The following is a 15,998-nucleotide window of genomic DNA, read 5'->3' on the forward strand; positions in this document are numbered from 1 at the left end:
CACAATTTACTATAGGGCCCCATCGGTGAACAAGGTGCTACTGGACTTCTTGGACCTTTTGGCCCCAGAGTAAGATTATTTTCTCTAATTTTTTTTGTCATTGTCACTTTTATTGCTTTAATTCTAACAAGAGCCTCACAACATGTTCCTTAGAAATAAATTTCAAGTAATATCATTTTCGTAAGTACATATAACTTCCAAGAGAAATTTAAACCTATTTCGCAGACCTTCAAGGCTTTTTGTGATTACTCACCTTCACTTAAAACTTATTTCTTGTGGGCTCACCTATGAAATGTGTTTAAGAATTTCAAATGAGAATGAAAAAGTGACTGAAATATTTAAGCACAATTATAGAACAAAAATTATGAATGACTAGTACATCTTTGCATTGACAGCAACTTGAGCATAGTTTAAAATTAATTATAACTTATGATTCTTTTAATTTATATAGGGCCCACCTGGTCCAGTTGGACCACCGGGAAAAGATGGTAATCAAGGCCCAACAGGGCCAATTGGACCACCTGGAGTTCGAGGATCTGTTGGAGAAGCTGGGCCAGAGGTATTTATCAAATTCATTACACACAGTAATAAATAAGTTAAATAGACCCAGACCATTTAAAGATCAAAAGCTGACAACATTTGTTTGCATTTTATTTAGGGTCCTCCTGGGGATTCTGGTCCACCAGGTCCACCTGGGCCCCCAGGCCTACTCACAGCTGCAATAGATGATTTATTAGGTGGCTATGATGACACTATGCCAGACCCACTTCCAGAGTTCACTGAGGATGAAGCTGCTGGCGATGGAAAAAAGAATGATCCAGGGGTTCAGGCTACCTTGAAATCATTAAGCAGCCAAATTGAAACCATGCGCAGACCTGATGGCTCCAAAAAGAACCCAGCACGTACATGTGATGATCTAAAACTGTGTCACACGTCCAAGAAAAGCGGTGAGTAGATATAGCTAATCATTAATCACAAATGTGGAGGCAGGTAACCTGTACCAATAAAAGCAAAGAATACAAAAATGTATATATATATATATTGCCATGGAAATAGCCTCAAATGTAGCAGCCTTTTGGTCAGTAACTAATGTTAAAGTGCAATTTTCCCCACATCCTATTTTAGAACATCTGGGGTATTGGGGTATAGTGGTAGTGAGATAGGCATGTGGCACTTAAAGAAAGCTGTTAGGTAGCCCTAGATCCTCTCCTCTATACCTCCCCCTCCTGCTAGGCTCCAGTTTAGTTTTAAGTGCCTGGTGTTGTAGGACGTTGGCAGTCTTTTTATTGTTTATGTAAAATTGATAGCTATCAATACTGCCGGTGTGCCTGCTATGTGGAGGGGGAGTGAGTTACATCTCCGGTTCACTACATCTCCCCAGCTTCTCTTCCTTCTTGGCATGCAGACTGTGTGATTGCAGGAGCCTAGGTGTGTGAGCTGCATTGATTTTGTGGATTCATGTCCATGGTTCACTTCAACCGCTCAACTGTGGCTCTTATACAGACTCTGCAGCATATCTGTTTGTTGTTTCTGTGCCAGGCGGTAGATGGCTCACACAGCTTGGTGGCAGCTAGTTTAGGTGTCCCTGCATTGAATTGCAGCATACAGTATGGAGGGTTGTGCGCTGCGTGGAGAAGAGCATAGGAGTTGCTCCGGTGGTGCCTCCACTGCCGCCCCCTGCTCCTGTTGTGGGATTCCAGCCAGCTGACCACAGTCGCTGCTGGCTGTGTCCGGCCTCCCAAGCAGTGGCTCTACAAACAGCCACAAAGTATGGCAGCAGGTAAGTGAAGCCCTGCTTAGCACAGTGCTGGGCGAGGGAGGGTAGAAGCCACAGTGGGCCCCCAGGTGGCTGCCTTTTACTAGAGGCAGCCATTAGTTTACTTATGGGACTGGGTCAGGTAGAGGTTACTGGGTTTTTTTCTGTAAGCCCCTGCTAGGCACTGGAATGGCAGAAGGGGTTGTCCTGCTGAATGGCTGCCAATCCAGTGCTGGGCCATGGGGAGAGGTGCTCCTTCCCTCTCTCTGCACTTCCTCCCTGGTGGTCTCTCACTCCTCCTGTGCAGACAACAGAACAGACAGCCATTTTAAAGCTCCAGCTTCTTTCCTCTCACTGTCCTTTTTCTGATCAAGTAATGGTTGTGGGGTAGTTTTTCTCTCTGAAAAATAGTTTCCTATTCTGTTGAGACTCTTTGGCTATATAGCAGGCTCATTTTCTGTGTTTGAATGTGTGCTGCTTATTTTATTCACTGTGATTTCTCTGTAATTTATTGTAGTATTTTGTCCCATCTGTGTGTAACATGTCAGATAGGGGGAGACCCTTTAGAGTTAGGGCTGAGATGCATTCTATGATGAAGTTCACTTGTTCTGTTTGCAACTCTCAAGTTTTCACCTGGATGGTCAGTTGCAGATGCGTTGTGCGCAGCCTGCCAGTCAGCGGATTGCATGCCGTGTCCAATGGGTGGTTCTGGTTCCGCCTCGGCAGAACCCAACAGGACTTGGTCGTTCTCCAATACTGTATCTTAGCTTGCTCAATTGGTGCAGTCTCAGTCTAGATTCAGAGGGTGATGGATTTCTTGGAGAGGCGGCCCTGGACATTCTACATAAATCAGGACATTGTCATTCCTGCTCTTACAAAATGTAGGTCTTCGGAAGACGAGGTTTCTCTTCATTCTTTAGATGTGGCTCATACTTTGCGTATGTATGTGCATTGGACTCAAAATTTTGTGCAAAACGGAGGATCTTTATGTCCTCTATTATGCGCAGAACAGGGGCTGGTCTTCCTTTAAAATGCCTATTGCATTTTAGGGGCTGTAATCCATCAGGCCTATAATGGGGCTGGACAGCCTGTTCCCGATACTCTTCGGACTCACTTCACAAGGTCGGGGAGTGCTTCCTGGACGGCATGGCATGGACTGAGCAGCTGTTTCTGGTGGTCATCTGGTTTTCCGTTCACATGTTTACTCGGTTTTACAGGTTCAATGTGTTTGCATCAGGGGATGCAAGTTTTGGAAGAAAGGTGCTTCGCGGTTTCTTCTGAGCGTTCCCACCTGCAACTGCGGCTTCGAGATGCCTCATTTGTCACCCGATAGGATGTGGGAAAAATAGGAGTTTTATACTTACATATACCAGGCGCGCACCCTTGATGCTCTGATTTCTCTTTTTGTTTGATATGTTGTCTTTTTTGTTTAGGAGAGGTTATTCTTTTCCTCTTCTCTGTTCTGTTCTCTATACTATCTCCTTTACTGCCGGGCTTTGTTAAACATATACTGGAGCCTAGCAGGAGGAGTTTTATGTCTCCAACTGTTTCTAGGGCTACCTAACAGCTTTCTTAAAGTGCCACACACCTATCTCACTACCACTATACCCCAATGTCCCCATTGTCCCGCAATGGACTAGGAAATTCAGAGTTTGAAGCATAGATTAGCTTTAATTGTCAGCAATCATAAAGCAAAAAAATCCAAGCCACTAAAGCAAACTCAAGTCTAGCTTATAGTACTATCCTACTTCTATGCCCTACTGGGAATCCAGACTGCTTACCAAATTCACTGTAGCCTGTCTCCAACTCATCTTAGGTCTGGACCTGTAACTTCTATCTCTGTAGCACAGGACTCTCTTGAGTTCCTGTGTAGCAAGATGCAAATCTCAGGAACAGTCCACTTGTATGACTCCAACTGTTTCTAGCTCTAAGCTCTCCTTCATCCAGCAGGGCATATCACAGTTCCACACTGAGTTCCTAACTGAGCTGCACATGGGTTGTAACTTGACACCACCAAGCCTATTAATATAACATATACCCCTACTCGGCTCACATATTCTGGGTTAAGCAATTTTGGGACTAGACCATGAATGCCAACATCCCTCTTACATTAATTGGTCTAGAGATTTGGTTTTCACACTATTGAGATCATCCGGATTTTCCCCCTGTTGGTTAGCCTCATCTTCTATGTAACTTTGTTTCTCTTTTGTTTGGACATTAGGTAATTTGCATGTCTATAGATTATAGATGGTCCAATTGCTTGCACTAGAACAGTAACCATTAATTCTAATCTGGTTGGGGACTTTTTTCGTTCCTGGCTAATGTCATACTTTGACCTATCAACTCCAGCTCTGGTGCTTCTTTTATCTTTACTTTCCTATACAGTTTTAAGAGTCGACTGCATTTCATTTACCATGCACTTATTTAACTGCTGCTCATATTTACTGTTGGAATTTCTCTAACTCTCACTTACAATTAGTTTTCATTAGGATATTTGTCAGTGGTGATGATAAGTCTGTCCTTTTTAAGCCTGTGATATGTCACTGCTATGCCTTCTTTCTCAGTATATCTCAGCTCTTCTTGAATTCCCCATCAGGTGGTCAAACATTCTTCTGTTGCTCTCTTGCACCAACTTTCTCTTATTCCATTCTCTTCTAAGATCAGGAGTAAACAAATTATAATTTTTTCATATACAAATTAGGCACTTTATTTGTCACCACATAGTAATTTTGGTCAGTCGTTCATTCATTACATTCACTCTCTAGAGTCTGGTTGGCATTTTCTATGTTTTCATTCACACATTTTGTCTGCTACAATTGTTCAGAGAAGTTCTATATCTCAGCACACAGTTGCTTGTTGAGTGTCTCTAATTCAGCTTCAAACTTTGACAAGGTCTTCAAGGAGCAGGCTAAGGCTAGAGCTTTGGTTTCTTTTTCATAAGCCTTTGATTCTGCATGTCATGTACATTTTCATATTTAGTAGACATTAAGGAAAGTAAAACAAACAAAATGAGTAACTTTGTACCTTGGCAAAACCATGTTACAATGCAAGGGTGCAAATTAGTTTATTGTTTTGCACATAAGGAAAAAACTGTCTGTTTTTTCATGTAGGACGCAAATACTTGATAGCTTTATTTTTACACTGACATTAAAAGTTATAAATCTGTCCTCACATTTTAAATTTACCTCCCCCTCCAATACAACATGGTTATGGGAAGGTACAAAGTTACTCATTATTTTGCTTTACTTTCCTTAATGAATCAGGGCCAATGTTCTCCTCATTGAGTAACTGATCGAACTTCTGCTTCTTCCCTCGCAGACTTTTTAAAATATAATAATTGCTGAGGCCTTCACAGTTAGATTTTATCTTGCTGTCTCTCTTTTTTAACATCACAATTAGATGGGTCACTTGTTTACATTACACTCTAATGTTCATTTACACAGTTTCTAACATCATAATGTCTTTTTATTTCTTGTTGAACTACTATAACTTTTTGGTTAAAAATATAAATTTCTTACTTTCTCTTTGCTAAATCAGACTACATTTGTGCTCTCCTTTCAGTGCATTCTCTTTCAGTAATTCACATACTTCAAGATGCCTAGCCATAACTGCCAGTTTTATGACTGTCTCCTAGTAAGCAGTGGCAGCTGTCTCTTTCTCATTGGTTGTTTAGAATGCTCTATTTAACAGGCTTGATTTCTCAATTTCTTTTTTGTACATTCACATAGAGTTGTGCTACCCAGGCTAACATTGTATTCTTTTCTTTAAAACATTATTTTAATGTCTGCTCCCTCAGGTTTTCCTTTTTTGATATTGCATTTTTAAATAAGATCATTTTGCAACTTTTTCGTTGTTTGTTCCTGCACCGTCAATTGATTACACTGCTTATATAAACCACACTTTTGTTAGCGCCAAACACCACAAAACTGTAACAGACAGAACTTGTAGCTTAAACAGTAGCAAACTTTATCTTCGCCTACTACGTTCAACACCGGAACAGCTTTATTGATCGAGTAGGCATGGTAATATAATTAGCATGTGTCACAATTAAACACAATCCCTTTTCTTTTGCACAGGTTTCAGCATTACACATTCAACTCTTGTGTATTCATATTCACATACTTTTGGGACTTTAGCAAAAAGTAAATTTCAATTCAGTTTCTCACTTTACCCCTTCTTGTCCTTTGTAACTGAATACTTTTTAACACAGCACTAAATACATAAGGTTTTTTCTGAAAACACTTGCTTTTCTGTTGCTTTCACTTTGATGCACAAAGCATTTATTAAACCTTTCTTGAAAGTTTTGCTACTCACTACCTGGGTTTGGCTGATAGTCACAGACACTCTCCTGTTACCCCACTTACAGGCTAAAATATCCATGTTTATAGTTACTACAATTTTCACCTGATATCCAGAATTCAGTTACTGGAATTTGCGCAGATCTTTTCATACATGCATTCTTCACCATATTGTGACGGTATTAGCCAGCCTTTAGGTGAAAAATTTGGGTCTCCACTAGACAGAGTATAAAATATAACTTAACTTTAATTGTAAGTGACCATAAAGCAAAATAACACTGGTTAAAGAAGACAGCAAACCTAGCCGCCATTGAGACTGCATATTAATTTATTCACCCCTCTCTATCAAATAAGCAGCTAGGCCGCTTACCACTTTCACTGTAGTGGCAAAACTCACAAGCACACAATCTTTATACTGCTGAGGTCCGCAATCAGTGATTGTAGTCGCTCTGTTTGGATCCTGCTTAAAGCAAAATTAAGTCCCTCTCCATTTCTCTCTCTTAAAAACACAGGACTTTCCTGAACTCCAATGAAGCAGAATTCAGCTATCATGGGACAGACCTTCTGACTGCCCTCCACTAATCCTAGCTCTCCACTCTGCTGCTTCCACAAAACCGCTAAAAATTGAGCTGTCTGCTAAGCTCCCAGCTGAGATACAACTTCTCACCCGGGTGATCCCGGGTCAACAGTCATGTGACAGGGGGCAGGAGTGGGTGTGGAGACCATAGCCCCGTTCCCCACTACCCCACTATAAAATGCTGAAATTCATGGCATTGAATAGCAGGAGTGGGGCTTAATGACCATTCCTACCATTCAATGCCGTGAATTTCGGCGAATCCGGGAGGTTTGCCTACTCTTCAGGGAGTCCGGGAGAAATTTGGGTGCCTTCAGGGAAAACGGGGAGAGTAGGCAAGTATATAGTCAAACAAGAAATAGAGCGACAAACATAGTTTAGTATTATAAATTATTTCAAAACAACAGTGAAGTGCTCAAACTAATTCGCGTACCAAATGTATAAATAAAAATAGCTTATCTGAAGTGCTTGTTGCCTTTATATAGGGCCTGATTCATTAGTACGTTAGACAAAACCATGTTGCATTGGAGGGGGAGGTAAATTTATAATGTGACGGCAGATTTATAGTTGGGGAAGTACATGTCCTAGATCAGGCCTTTCCAACCTGTGGCCCTACAGGTGTTGTGAAACTACAAGTCCCAGCATGCTTTGCCGGTAGACAACCAGTTGATAACTGGAAGGGCATGCTGGGACTTGTAGTTTCACAACACTGGAGGGCCGCAGGTTGGACAGGCCTGTCCTAGATTAATTTTTAATTTCAGTGTACAAATAAGCTATCAAGTTTTTGTGTGCTACATGAAAAAACAGCCAGTATTTTCCTTATGTGAAAAATAATTAACTAATTTGCACCCCTTACATTGCAATATGGTTTTGTCCAGAAAACTTGAGTAAGAAAACTTACTCAATTTTTTGCTTAACTTTCCTTAATGAATCAGACCTATAGTCACACAGGATATTTTCCTTCACAAAGATGCTGTATTGCTAACAAAAAAGAGTAAAAATATTATAGTGTAGAATACTTGAAATAATAGAAAATCTCTATATATTAAGACCAGTATATGTACCAAACGTTCTTTATATTGGAGCTTTGATTAAAGTATCCCAAATTTCGAAGTAATTTTGTGCTAAAAATTATTTAATAGACATAAAATAAAAAATTGTAATCCAATAAGCGTACATTCAAATGAAAACAACAGGCTTATCTGCAAAGACTCCATTCATGATCTCATAAATAGTGAGACAGCTTCTGGCCAAAAGAAAAAAGTTCCAACAGCTATATGGAAACCTCCTGTAAAGGCAGCAGTGTTCCAGCTACGACCTTTATGAGATTTGATTGAACTCCTTGTAGATAAGCCTGTCGTTTCTATTTGAATGTACGCTTAATGGATTACCATTTTTCATTTTAATCACCTAGTGCTATACTTTATTGTTGTGAGATATAATATATATATATATATATATATATATATATATATAGAAAGGGTCGGACTAACACTAAAAATCCGCCCTGGCATTTAAAGCACACAGGCCCACCTCTGTTCTAGATAATAATAATGATGATGACGATGCTGAACACCAGTATCAGACGATTGTATGTACAGGACTGCCAAGAGAAATTTGGTGCACAGGTACAGTGAACCTCCAGGGCCCCCCTCCATAGAGGAGCAGGAGAAAAACGGTGTGTCAAAAAAAGGCATAGCCACATTGCGTGGTCAACATGGGGCGTTGATACATACATTATAATAAAACATTACATTTATCATGCCCTCTCCAGCCACACCATGCCACCCCCTCAGGGACATTATGATCAGGGCTGCCAAGAGGAATTCAGGGCCCCGGTAAAACAAATTCATGAGGCCCCCCTTATAGTCGAGTATGCTAAAAAAAATTGCAACGCCTTGCGGCTGCGCAAGATTTTTCGGAGGTGTGGTCATGCATTTGGGGGCGTGGGAAATGTGCCATTGGGGCGTGGCTAACACATAAAAATCACTAGGCTCTGAATTCGCCGGAGCGCCACATATGTCCAAGCACTCCTGACTTTCAGGACATCTAGCACCACAGTGTAGTATAGAAAGAATGCAGTGTGTACAGAAAGAGTTCAGTCTTGGCCTGCACCTTACATTGGGCAGAACACTCACCAAAAATTGTCATTGTCCCTACTAGAATCCCAACATCTCACATACTGTCCTGCTCTCTCCTACCTGTTCTTCTCACTTTCACCACCTGTGGCTGCAGGTTTCTTTAGTTGCGGCTTGTCTGGATCCTGGAATGCTGGGGGTCCTATTTGGAAAAAAATGGCTACATTTAGATAATTCCAAACATCCCTGGCGTTAAATCAATACCACCCACGATTAATAATTAGGCCTTCCTCCAGCTCCAACATTACAATAATGTGCCCCTTCATCATCGCTATGCCTTATGATCACACTGCGCCCTCCATGCTGCTTTTGCCCCTTCACCTGGCTCCCCTTCATCACACTATACTATGCTGCTCCCCCCCTTTTTCAATCCCACTGTGCCATGCCTCCCCCCCTTTTTAACCCCACTGTGCCATGCTGTACCCCCCGTTTTTTAACCCCACTGTGCCATGCTCGCCCCCCCCCATTTTTTATCCCCACTGTGTCATGCTGCCCCCCATTTTTTAACCCCTCTGTGCCATGCCCCCCGTTTTTTAACCCCTCTGTGCCATGAGCCCCCTCGTTTTTAACTCCTCTGTGTCATGCTGCCCCCCCTTGTTTTTTAACCCCTCTGTCTTGCTGCCCCCCCATTTTTTAACCCCTCTGCCATGCCCCCCACCCATTTTTTAACCCCTTTGTGCCATGCCCCCCATTTTCCTCCCTTTACTTACCTTTTCCTTTTCTCCTCTCTTCTTTCTTGGTCCTCTCTGCTCTATTCAGACTGAATGCTGGGCGTGACATGATGACGTCACTTCCGGCATTCAGTCTGAATGGAGCAGAGAGGAGGGACGCCGGCGCCGCGTCCACGTGAGTATGTTTATTTTTTTTAACTACCCTGCTCCCCCCACCAACGACTGAGCCCCCCCCCGCCGCAAAAAAGAAAAAACAAGAAAAAAAATTTAGTTTTGAAAAAAATAAAAATCGTCAGCACGAGGTAATTAGTACCCGCTCCCCCCCTTCTCGGCGGCCCCAGATTATGATACCCCCCACTGTAATTATCTATACTTCTGCTTCTGCTGATATCAATCAGGGTGGGAACTTCCTGTAGAGGGAGCAGGGAAGCTCTTAGTGTCACGAGATTACCAAATCTTGTGAGACTTAGAGATCCTTGGCTTGCTCTGCAGGTTGTGTCCTATCCAGGGACTGGGAGCAGCTATCAGCTTCCTCCTGCTAACCAAAGCTGGATTAAAGATCGGGGGGCTTGGAGAATTTAAGATAGGGGGGCTCTATTATGTAACATGGTTATCATTTTAGACAAATATACAGGCAATACCGTGTACACTGCTGTTAAATGCTCGCAAATCTGCCTTCACGAGCAGTACACTGTGAAGTGGTACATACCTCCCAACTGTCACTCCAGTCGGACCAAATCCTGATTAAGCGAGACAGTCAACCAAATTTGGGACTGCCCCAGCAGATTCAGGACAGTTGGCAGACTGTCCTGTTCTCTCCTACCTGTCCTTGTCACTTTCTCCACCTGTGACTGTTGGTGTCTTTTAGTTGCTGCTTGTCTGGATCCTAAAATGTTGGAGCCCCTATTTGGGAAAAAAAAACGGGTACATGAATGTATAAAAATTCCAACCAGCCGCGGTGTTATATCAATACAGCCCACGTTTAATAATTAGGCCTCCCTCCAGCCCCAACATTAACATACTAGTATTCTTATTTGATAAATAGATCTATTTCCCTCCAACCAGCCCTGACATTAATGAATAGCATACACATTTAATATCTAGACCTATTTCACTCCAACCTACCACCATATTAATTTAATAGTATACATATTTAATAAATAGGCTTGTTCCCCCTAACCTAGAGATAGATTCCCTAGGCGCAAAGGTGCTCGGTATAAAATTGGATATGGAAGTGGTGCTGTAGAACAAGTAATAAGCTCAGAATTGACGTGATGATTGCAACACTGTATGGTTATGTGCAGTCCAATACTGTGTTTATGCAGTTTATTACACACTGATAAACATGTATCAAAGTAGTACATATGACCAGAATTGCAACCCTTGTGCATTATATATAGAGACAATGTAGAGTGGCAAAACAGTCAACAATTTGAACTGTATGGTAAAACATATATAAAGCCAAGATGCACTAATTCCAAATGTCCCTTTAAATAGGTATCAAAGCTATCAGTATAATAGACACCATCATCGAATGAAGGGACTGATATGTCATATAGTCTAAGCATAAAGTAACAAGAGTTCAGAACTCGGTGGCCCCAATGGTAATAGGACTGGCGTCCAGGCTCTTTATAGTACAGCGTCTGCAGAGCTAGTTTGCAGTGTAAATGTCCAAAAGCCGGTGGGCTGATATGTGGGCGCTGTAGGTAGCAATTCACTGGCATATCAGCATAGTGTAGAGGGCAGGAACTAACAGAATGTCCGTATGCCAAATGGCTTGAGACTTGGTAGGTCAGAACCACTGCAGCCAAGGGGTAGCGGGATGGGTGGTAACAGAGACTTACCCTAGTGTAGGGTTGAGGATGTATTCTCTAATCCCTTCCGTTCCGTCTGTAAGCAGCATGTATAAAGATGCCGAGGTGATAGCCCTGGAGACAGAGTAGTCGCGGACGAGACTGGGTCCAGGCTGCGCATGCGCCAGTAAAGTTAGAGGTCCCTCGCTGAATCAAAGTGGTATAGAAGCGATCAGATAGACGAGGAGTTGCAGTTATAGGGGCACATTTATCATTCATCGGCAGAATTGAGAAATAGTTATCAATCCTTATCGCATGGATAAGGATTGATCTATTTCTCAAATTTATTAAAAATGGTACACAGAAACAGCAGTTCCAAAAAACTGCTGTTTCTGTGATAAAAAAAATCATACTAACCCCCCTCTTCGGGACGCGCTGTCTCTAGGATCTCCTTCACGTCATCTTCGTTCCTCTTCTTCTTTCCATTGCACATGTGCAGTTCCACAATTCTGCGAGCGGTGAGTGACAGGGAGGGATCATGTGATCCCTCCACACATGCACTGTCCAGCTCTGCTCTTCTGAGCAGAGCTGACAGCATTGGGTTTTTTTATTTCTGATAATGTACGCCAGCTTCAGCTGGCGTACATTAACATGACAAGTTCCCGAAAAAAATGTTTTTTCGGGACTTGTTAGATTGCGGCCGGGAGCAGTCACCATTCTGTTGAATGGTGACTGCTCCCAAAAACGAAGAGGAATGCAAAGCAGCAGATATACATGATATCTGCTGCGATGCACTCTTAATAAATTTGCGGAGGACAGGAGGACACCTTAATGACCGGTTAAAAGCACTATCGTGCTTTATTAAATATGCCCCTGAGTTAGAGCTAGGTATATCGGACGCGTTTTGCCTTTAGGCTTCCTCAGGTATATAGATAATCTGCTGTGCTTGAAAAGAGATTTAAATAGGCGCCATTTCTAGTGGTAGTTCGTGATTGGTTAGTTCTTGCTCAGTCTGCCATAGGTCAATGGTGTGATAGACAGATACTGTAGCTAATGAGGGACAGCTAAGCATAGAGTATAGTGAACGAGATCACAGATAAGACAGTGTAAATTAAAGGATGTAAATAATTACATCACTGACAATAAAATTACATGTGATATCACAAGGGTGATCTACTTATTACAGTGCCCCTGTGGTCTTCAGTATATTGGTAGAAAGCAGTTCCGAAAAACTGCTGTTTCTGTGATAAAAAAAATCATACTTATCCCCCTCTTCGGAAGCGTCTCAGGATCTCCTCCAGGTGTTCTTCGCTCCTCTTCATCCTTCAATTGCGCATGTGCATTTTGAAGAACTGCACATGCGCACAAAGATCCTTGCTCTGTCTCTGCAACTATCGTTGCGGTGAGTGACAGGGAGGGATCATGTGATCCCTCCACACATGCTCTGTCCAGCTCTGCTCTTCGGAGCAGAGCTGACAGCATTGGATTTTTTCAATTATCAAGACAAGTTTCCGAAAAAAATGTTTTTTCGGAACTTGTTAGATTGCGGCCAGGAGCAGTCACCATACTGTTGAATGGTGACTGCTCCCAAAAACGAAGAGGAGTGCAAAGCAGCAGATATCCACGATATCTGCTGCGATGCACATTTATTAAATATGCGGAGGACCTTAATTTCACGGTAAGTGCACTATCGTGCTTTCTTAAATATGCCCCATAGTGTATCTGAGCATTGTGCGACCCATCACTCTCATGATCCATCACTGCTCAAATTTATGGGCATCAGTAAAGTTGCAAAATCCTGGAGGGGAGGGGACTATGTGAAGCTGATTTCAAGGGAAGAATCCAAGTGCATTTTTAAGTTGAAAACCCTCACACCAGAGGGTTTCAATATCGATTTTGCATTGTAACATTTACTTTAATCATGTATTCAACAACATACTACATTCCAGCATCCACTAGGTACACTTCAAGGTGTATTTATGTTACCACTTACCATACCAATTATTTACATCCTTTACTTTACACTGTCTTATCTGTATCGAATAATATGTGATCTCGTTCACTATACTCTATGCCTAGCTGTCTCTCATTGGCTACAGTATCATTCTATCACACCATTGACTTATGGCAGACTGAGCAAGAACTAACCAATCACGAACTACCACTAGGAATGGCGCCTATTTAAATCTCTTTTCAAGCACAGCAGATTATCTATATACCTGAGGAAGCCTAAAGGCGAAACGCGTCCAATATACCTAGCTGTAACTCAAACTACAACTCCTCGTCTGTCTGATCGCTTCTATACCACTGTGATTCAGCGAGGGACCTTTTTAACTTTACTGGCGCATGCGCAGCATGGACCCAGCCGCGGCCGCGACTACTCTGTTTCCAGGGCTACCACCTGGGCATCTTCATATATGCTGCTTACAGATGGGACGGAAGGGATTGGAGAGAACAAATACGTCTTCAACCCTACACTAGGGTAAGTCTCTGTTACCACCCATCCTGCTACCGCTCGGCTGCAGTGGTTCTGACCTACCAAGTCTCAAGCCATTTGGCATATGGAGATTCTTTTAGTTCCTGCCCTCTACACTATGCTGGCACGTCAGTGAATTGCTACCTACAGCGGCCACATATCAGCTCCACGACTTTTGGACATTTTACTCTGCAAACTAACTCTGCAAACGCTGTATTATAGAGAGCCTGGATGCCAGCCCTATTACCTTTGGGGCCACCGAGTTCTGAACTCTTGTTACTTTATGCTTATGATCTTAGACTATATGACATATCGGTCCCTTTATTCGATGACTGTGTCTAATATACTGATAACTTTGATACATATTTGATGGGAGATTTGGAATTAGTGCATCTTAACTTTTTATATGTTTTACCATACAGTTCAAGTTGTTGACTGTTTTGACACGCTACATTGTCTCTCTATATATAATGCACAAGGGTTGCAATTCTGGTCATATGTACTACTTTGATACATGTTTATCTGTGTGTAATAAACTGCATGACCACAGTGTTGGACTGCAAATAACCATACAGTGTTGCAATCATCACCTCAATTCTGAGCTTATATCTTGTTCTACAGCACCACTTCCATATCCAATTTTATACAGAGCACCTTTGCGTCTAGGGGAATCCATCTCCATATTTACACCTGAAGGGCTGGGACTTCCCTTTACTTTCACTCCCTTTTCTAAGGCAACAACTCTCACTAGTAAATAGGGAGCGCTGGTTCCCACTCCCGATTCCTTATTCCCCCTAACCTGCCCATAAATTAAATTAATATTATTCACATTTAATAAATAAACATATTTCCTTCCACACAGTCTTAAATAGGCAACACCATGACCCGCCTGCATTAAAAATCCCCCTCCATCAAATTAGTGACTTAACCATCTTCCCACCAATAAATCATTAGCTCCCACCCACAATTAAATGATTAACCCCAACCCCCATTAAATTAACTCAACACCCCCTAAGTGCATGCCAGGGGGAATAATGAAATCCCCTTCGTATCCTAGCTGAATCCCTCTTTTGCCATCTAACACACAGAGACATTCACAGCTAACACTGGCTGTTATAAAAAGTGTTGGTATGGCACTCTGATGTCACTGTGCACAACTGTGTATGCCCAATGAGTTTAAGTGACTTGATCTATAAAGTTGTCAAATCTCAGACCACTGGAGAAAAACTTTCCCAAGTATATTATAATGTATTATACAAGAGAGTTGTGTGCACACAAGACAGGTGCAGTAATACAACATCTGCTGACATTTACATAGGCACACCGATAGACCAAGATATTTTATACACATACTCAACTAAGCATTAGACACCCACCTTTAAGTGATTAACTTCCACCCCACCATAAAATTATTAACTCAAACCTTTTCCCACATTACATTAACCCCTCTCCACACACTTACCTTCTTTCATTCTGCATTTCAAAGGTAGACTCTCGAGTGTACCACTGTTGCTTCAATCACACATCAATGGCATGCATGTCAGTTGATGCACGGCCCACATGTTACACTTAGGTGTGTGCAGTACATTTCATTAGGGTGTGCACTTAGGGAAACCTAGAGAAGGATACTCTGTGCCTCTGTGAGGGGTGTGTCTAGCATCACCTAGCTAACATAATATGCCACATAGTAGTGCAACCAGTTCCTATTATGCCATACAGTAGTGTCCTATATTCCTATTATGCCATATAATAGTGTCCCAATTCATATTATGCCACAGTAATGATTCCACTTCAAATTATGCCATAGTAATACCACCCAGTTCATATTATGCCACAGTTTTACCCTCAATTAAAACTATGCCACAATAGTGGCACCAATAATATGAATTAGACCACAAAGTAGTGTCCCAAGATCATATTATGCCACAGTAGTGCGACCAGTTCCTATTATGACACACAATAGTGTTCTAAGTTCCTATTATGCCACCTTAGTGTCCCCAGTTCCTATTATACCACCTTAGTGTCCCCAGGTCCTATTATGCCTCATAATAGTGTCCCAAGTTCCTATTATGCCACCTTAGTTCCTATTATGCCACACAATACTGTACCAAGTTCATATTATGCCACAGTAGTGCCCCAGTTTATACTATTCCAAAGGCCCTTCACATAGACAGTCTTCCTTTCCGCAGCCGGGCATGCGCAGCTCCATTTCATGGAGGGAACACAACTGTTGTCATGGGGAGAGAGAGGCGGGCACAAAGGAGAGAAACGGATCTGTATGATCTGCTGCCA

At 42.1% G+C, this 15,998-nt stretch overlaps 1 protein-coding gene across 1 annotated transcript in view; it reads left to right on the plus strand.

Moving 5' to 3' along the window:
• COL5A2 (collagen type V alpha 2 chain) overlaps positions 1 to 15,998 on the plus strand; it is a 202,240-nt gene that overhangs the window by 178,991 nt on the left and 7,251 nt on the right. The window contains exons 49-51 of the mRNA XM_075180052.1: positions 16 to 69; positions 452 to 559; positions 659 to 947. Of these exons, the coding sequence (XP_075036153.1) occupies positions 16 to 69; positions 452 to 559; positions 659 to 947 (451 nt within the window). The remainder of the gene's footprint in view (positions 1 to 15; positions 70 to 451; positions 560 to 658; positions 948 to 15,998) is intronic.

The sequence above is a fragment of the Mixophyes fleayi genome, chromosome 7 (genome assembly GCF_038048845.1).
Source record: "Mixophyes fleayi isolate aMixFle1 chromosome 7, aMixFle1.hap1, whole genome shotgun sequence".
NCBI lineage: Eukaryota > Metazoa > Chordata > Amphibia > Anura > Limnodynastidae > Mixophyes > Mixophyes fleayi.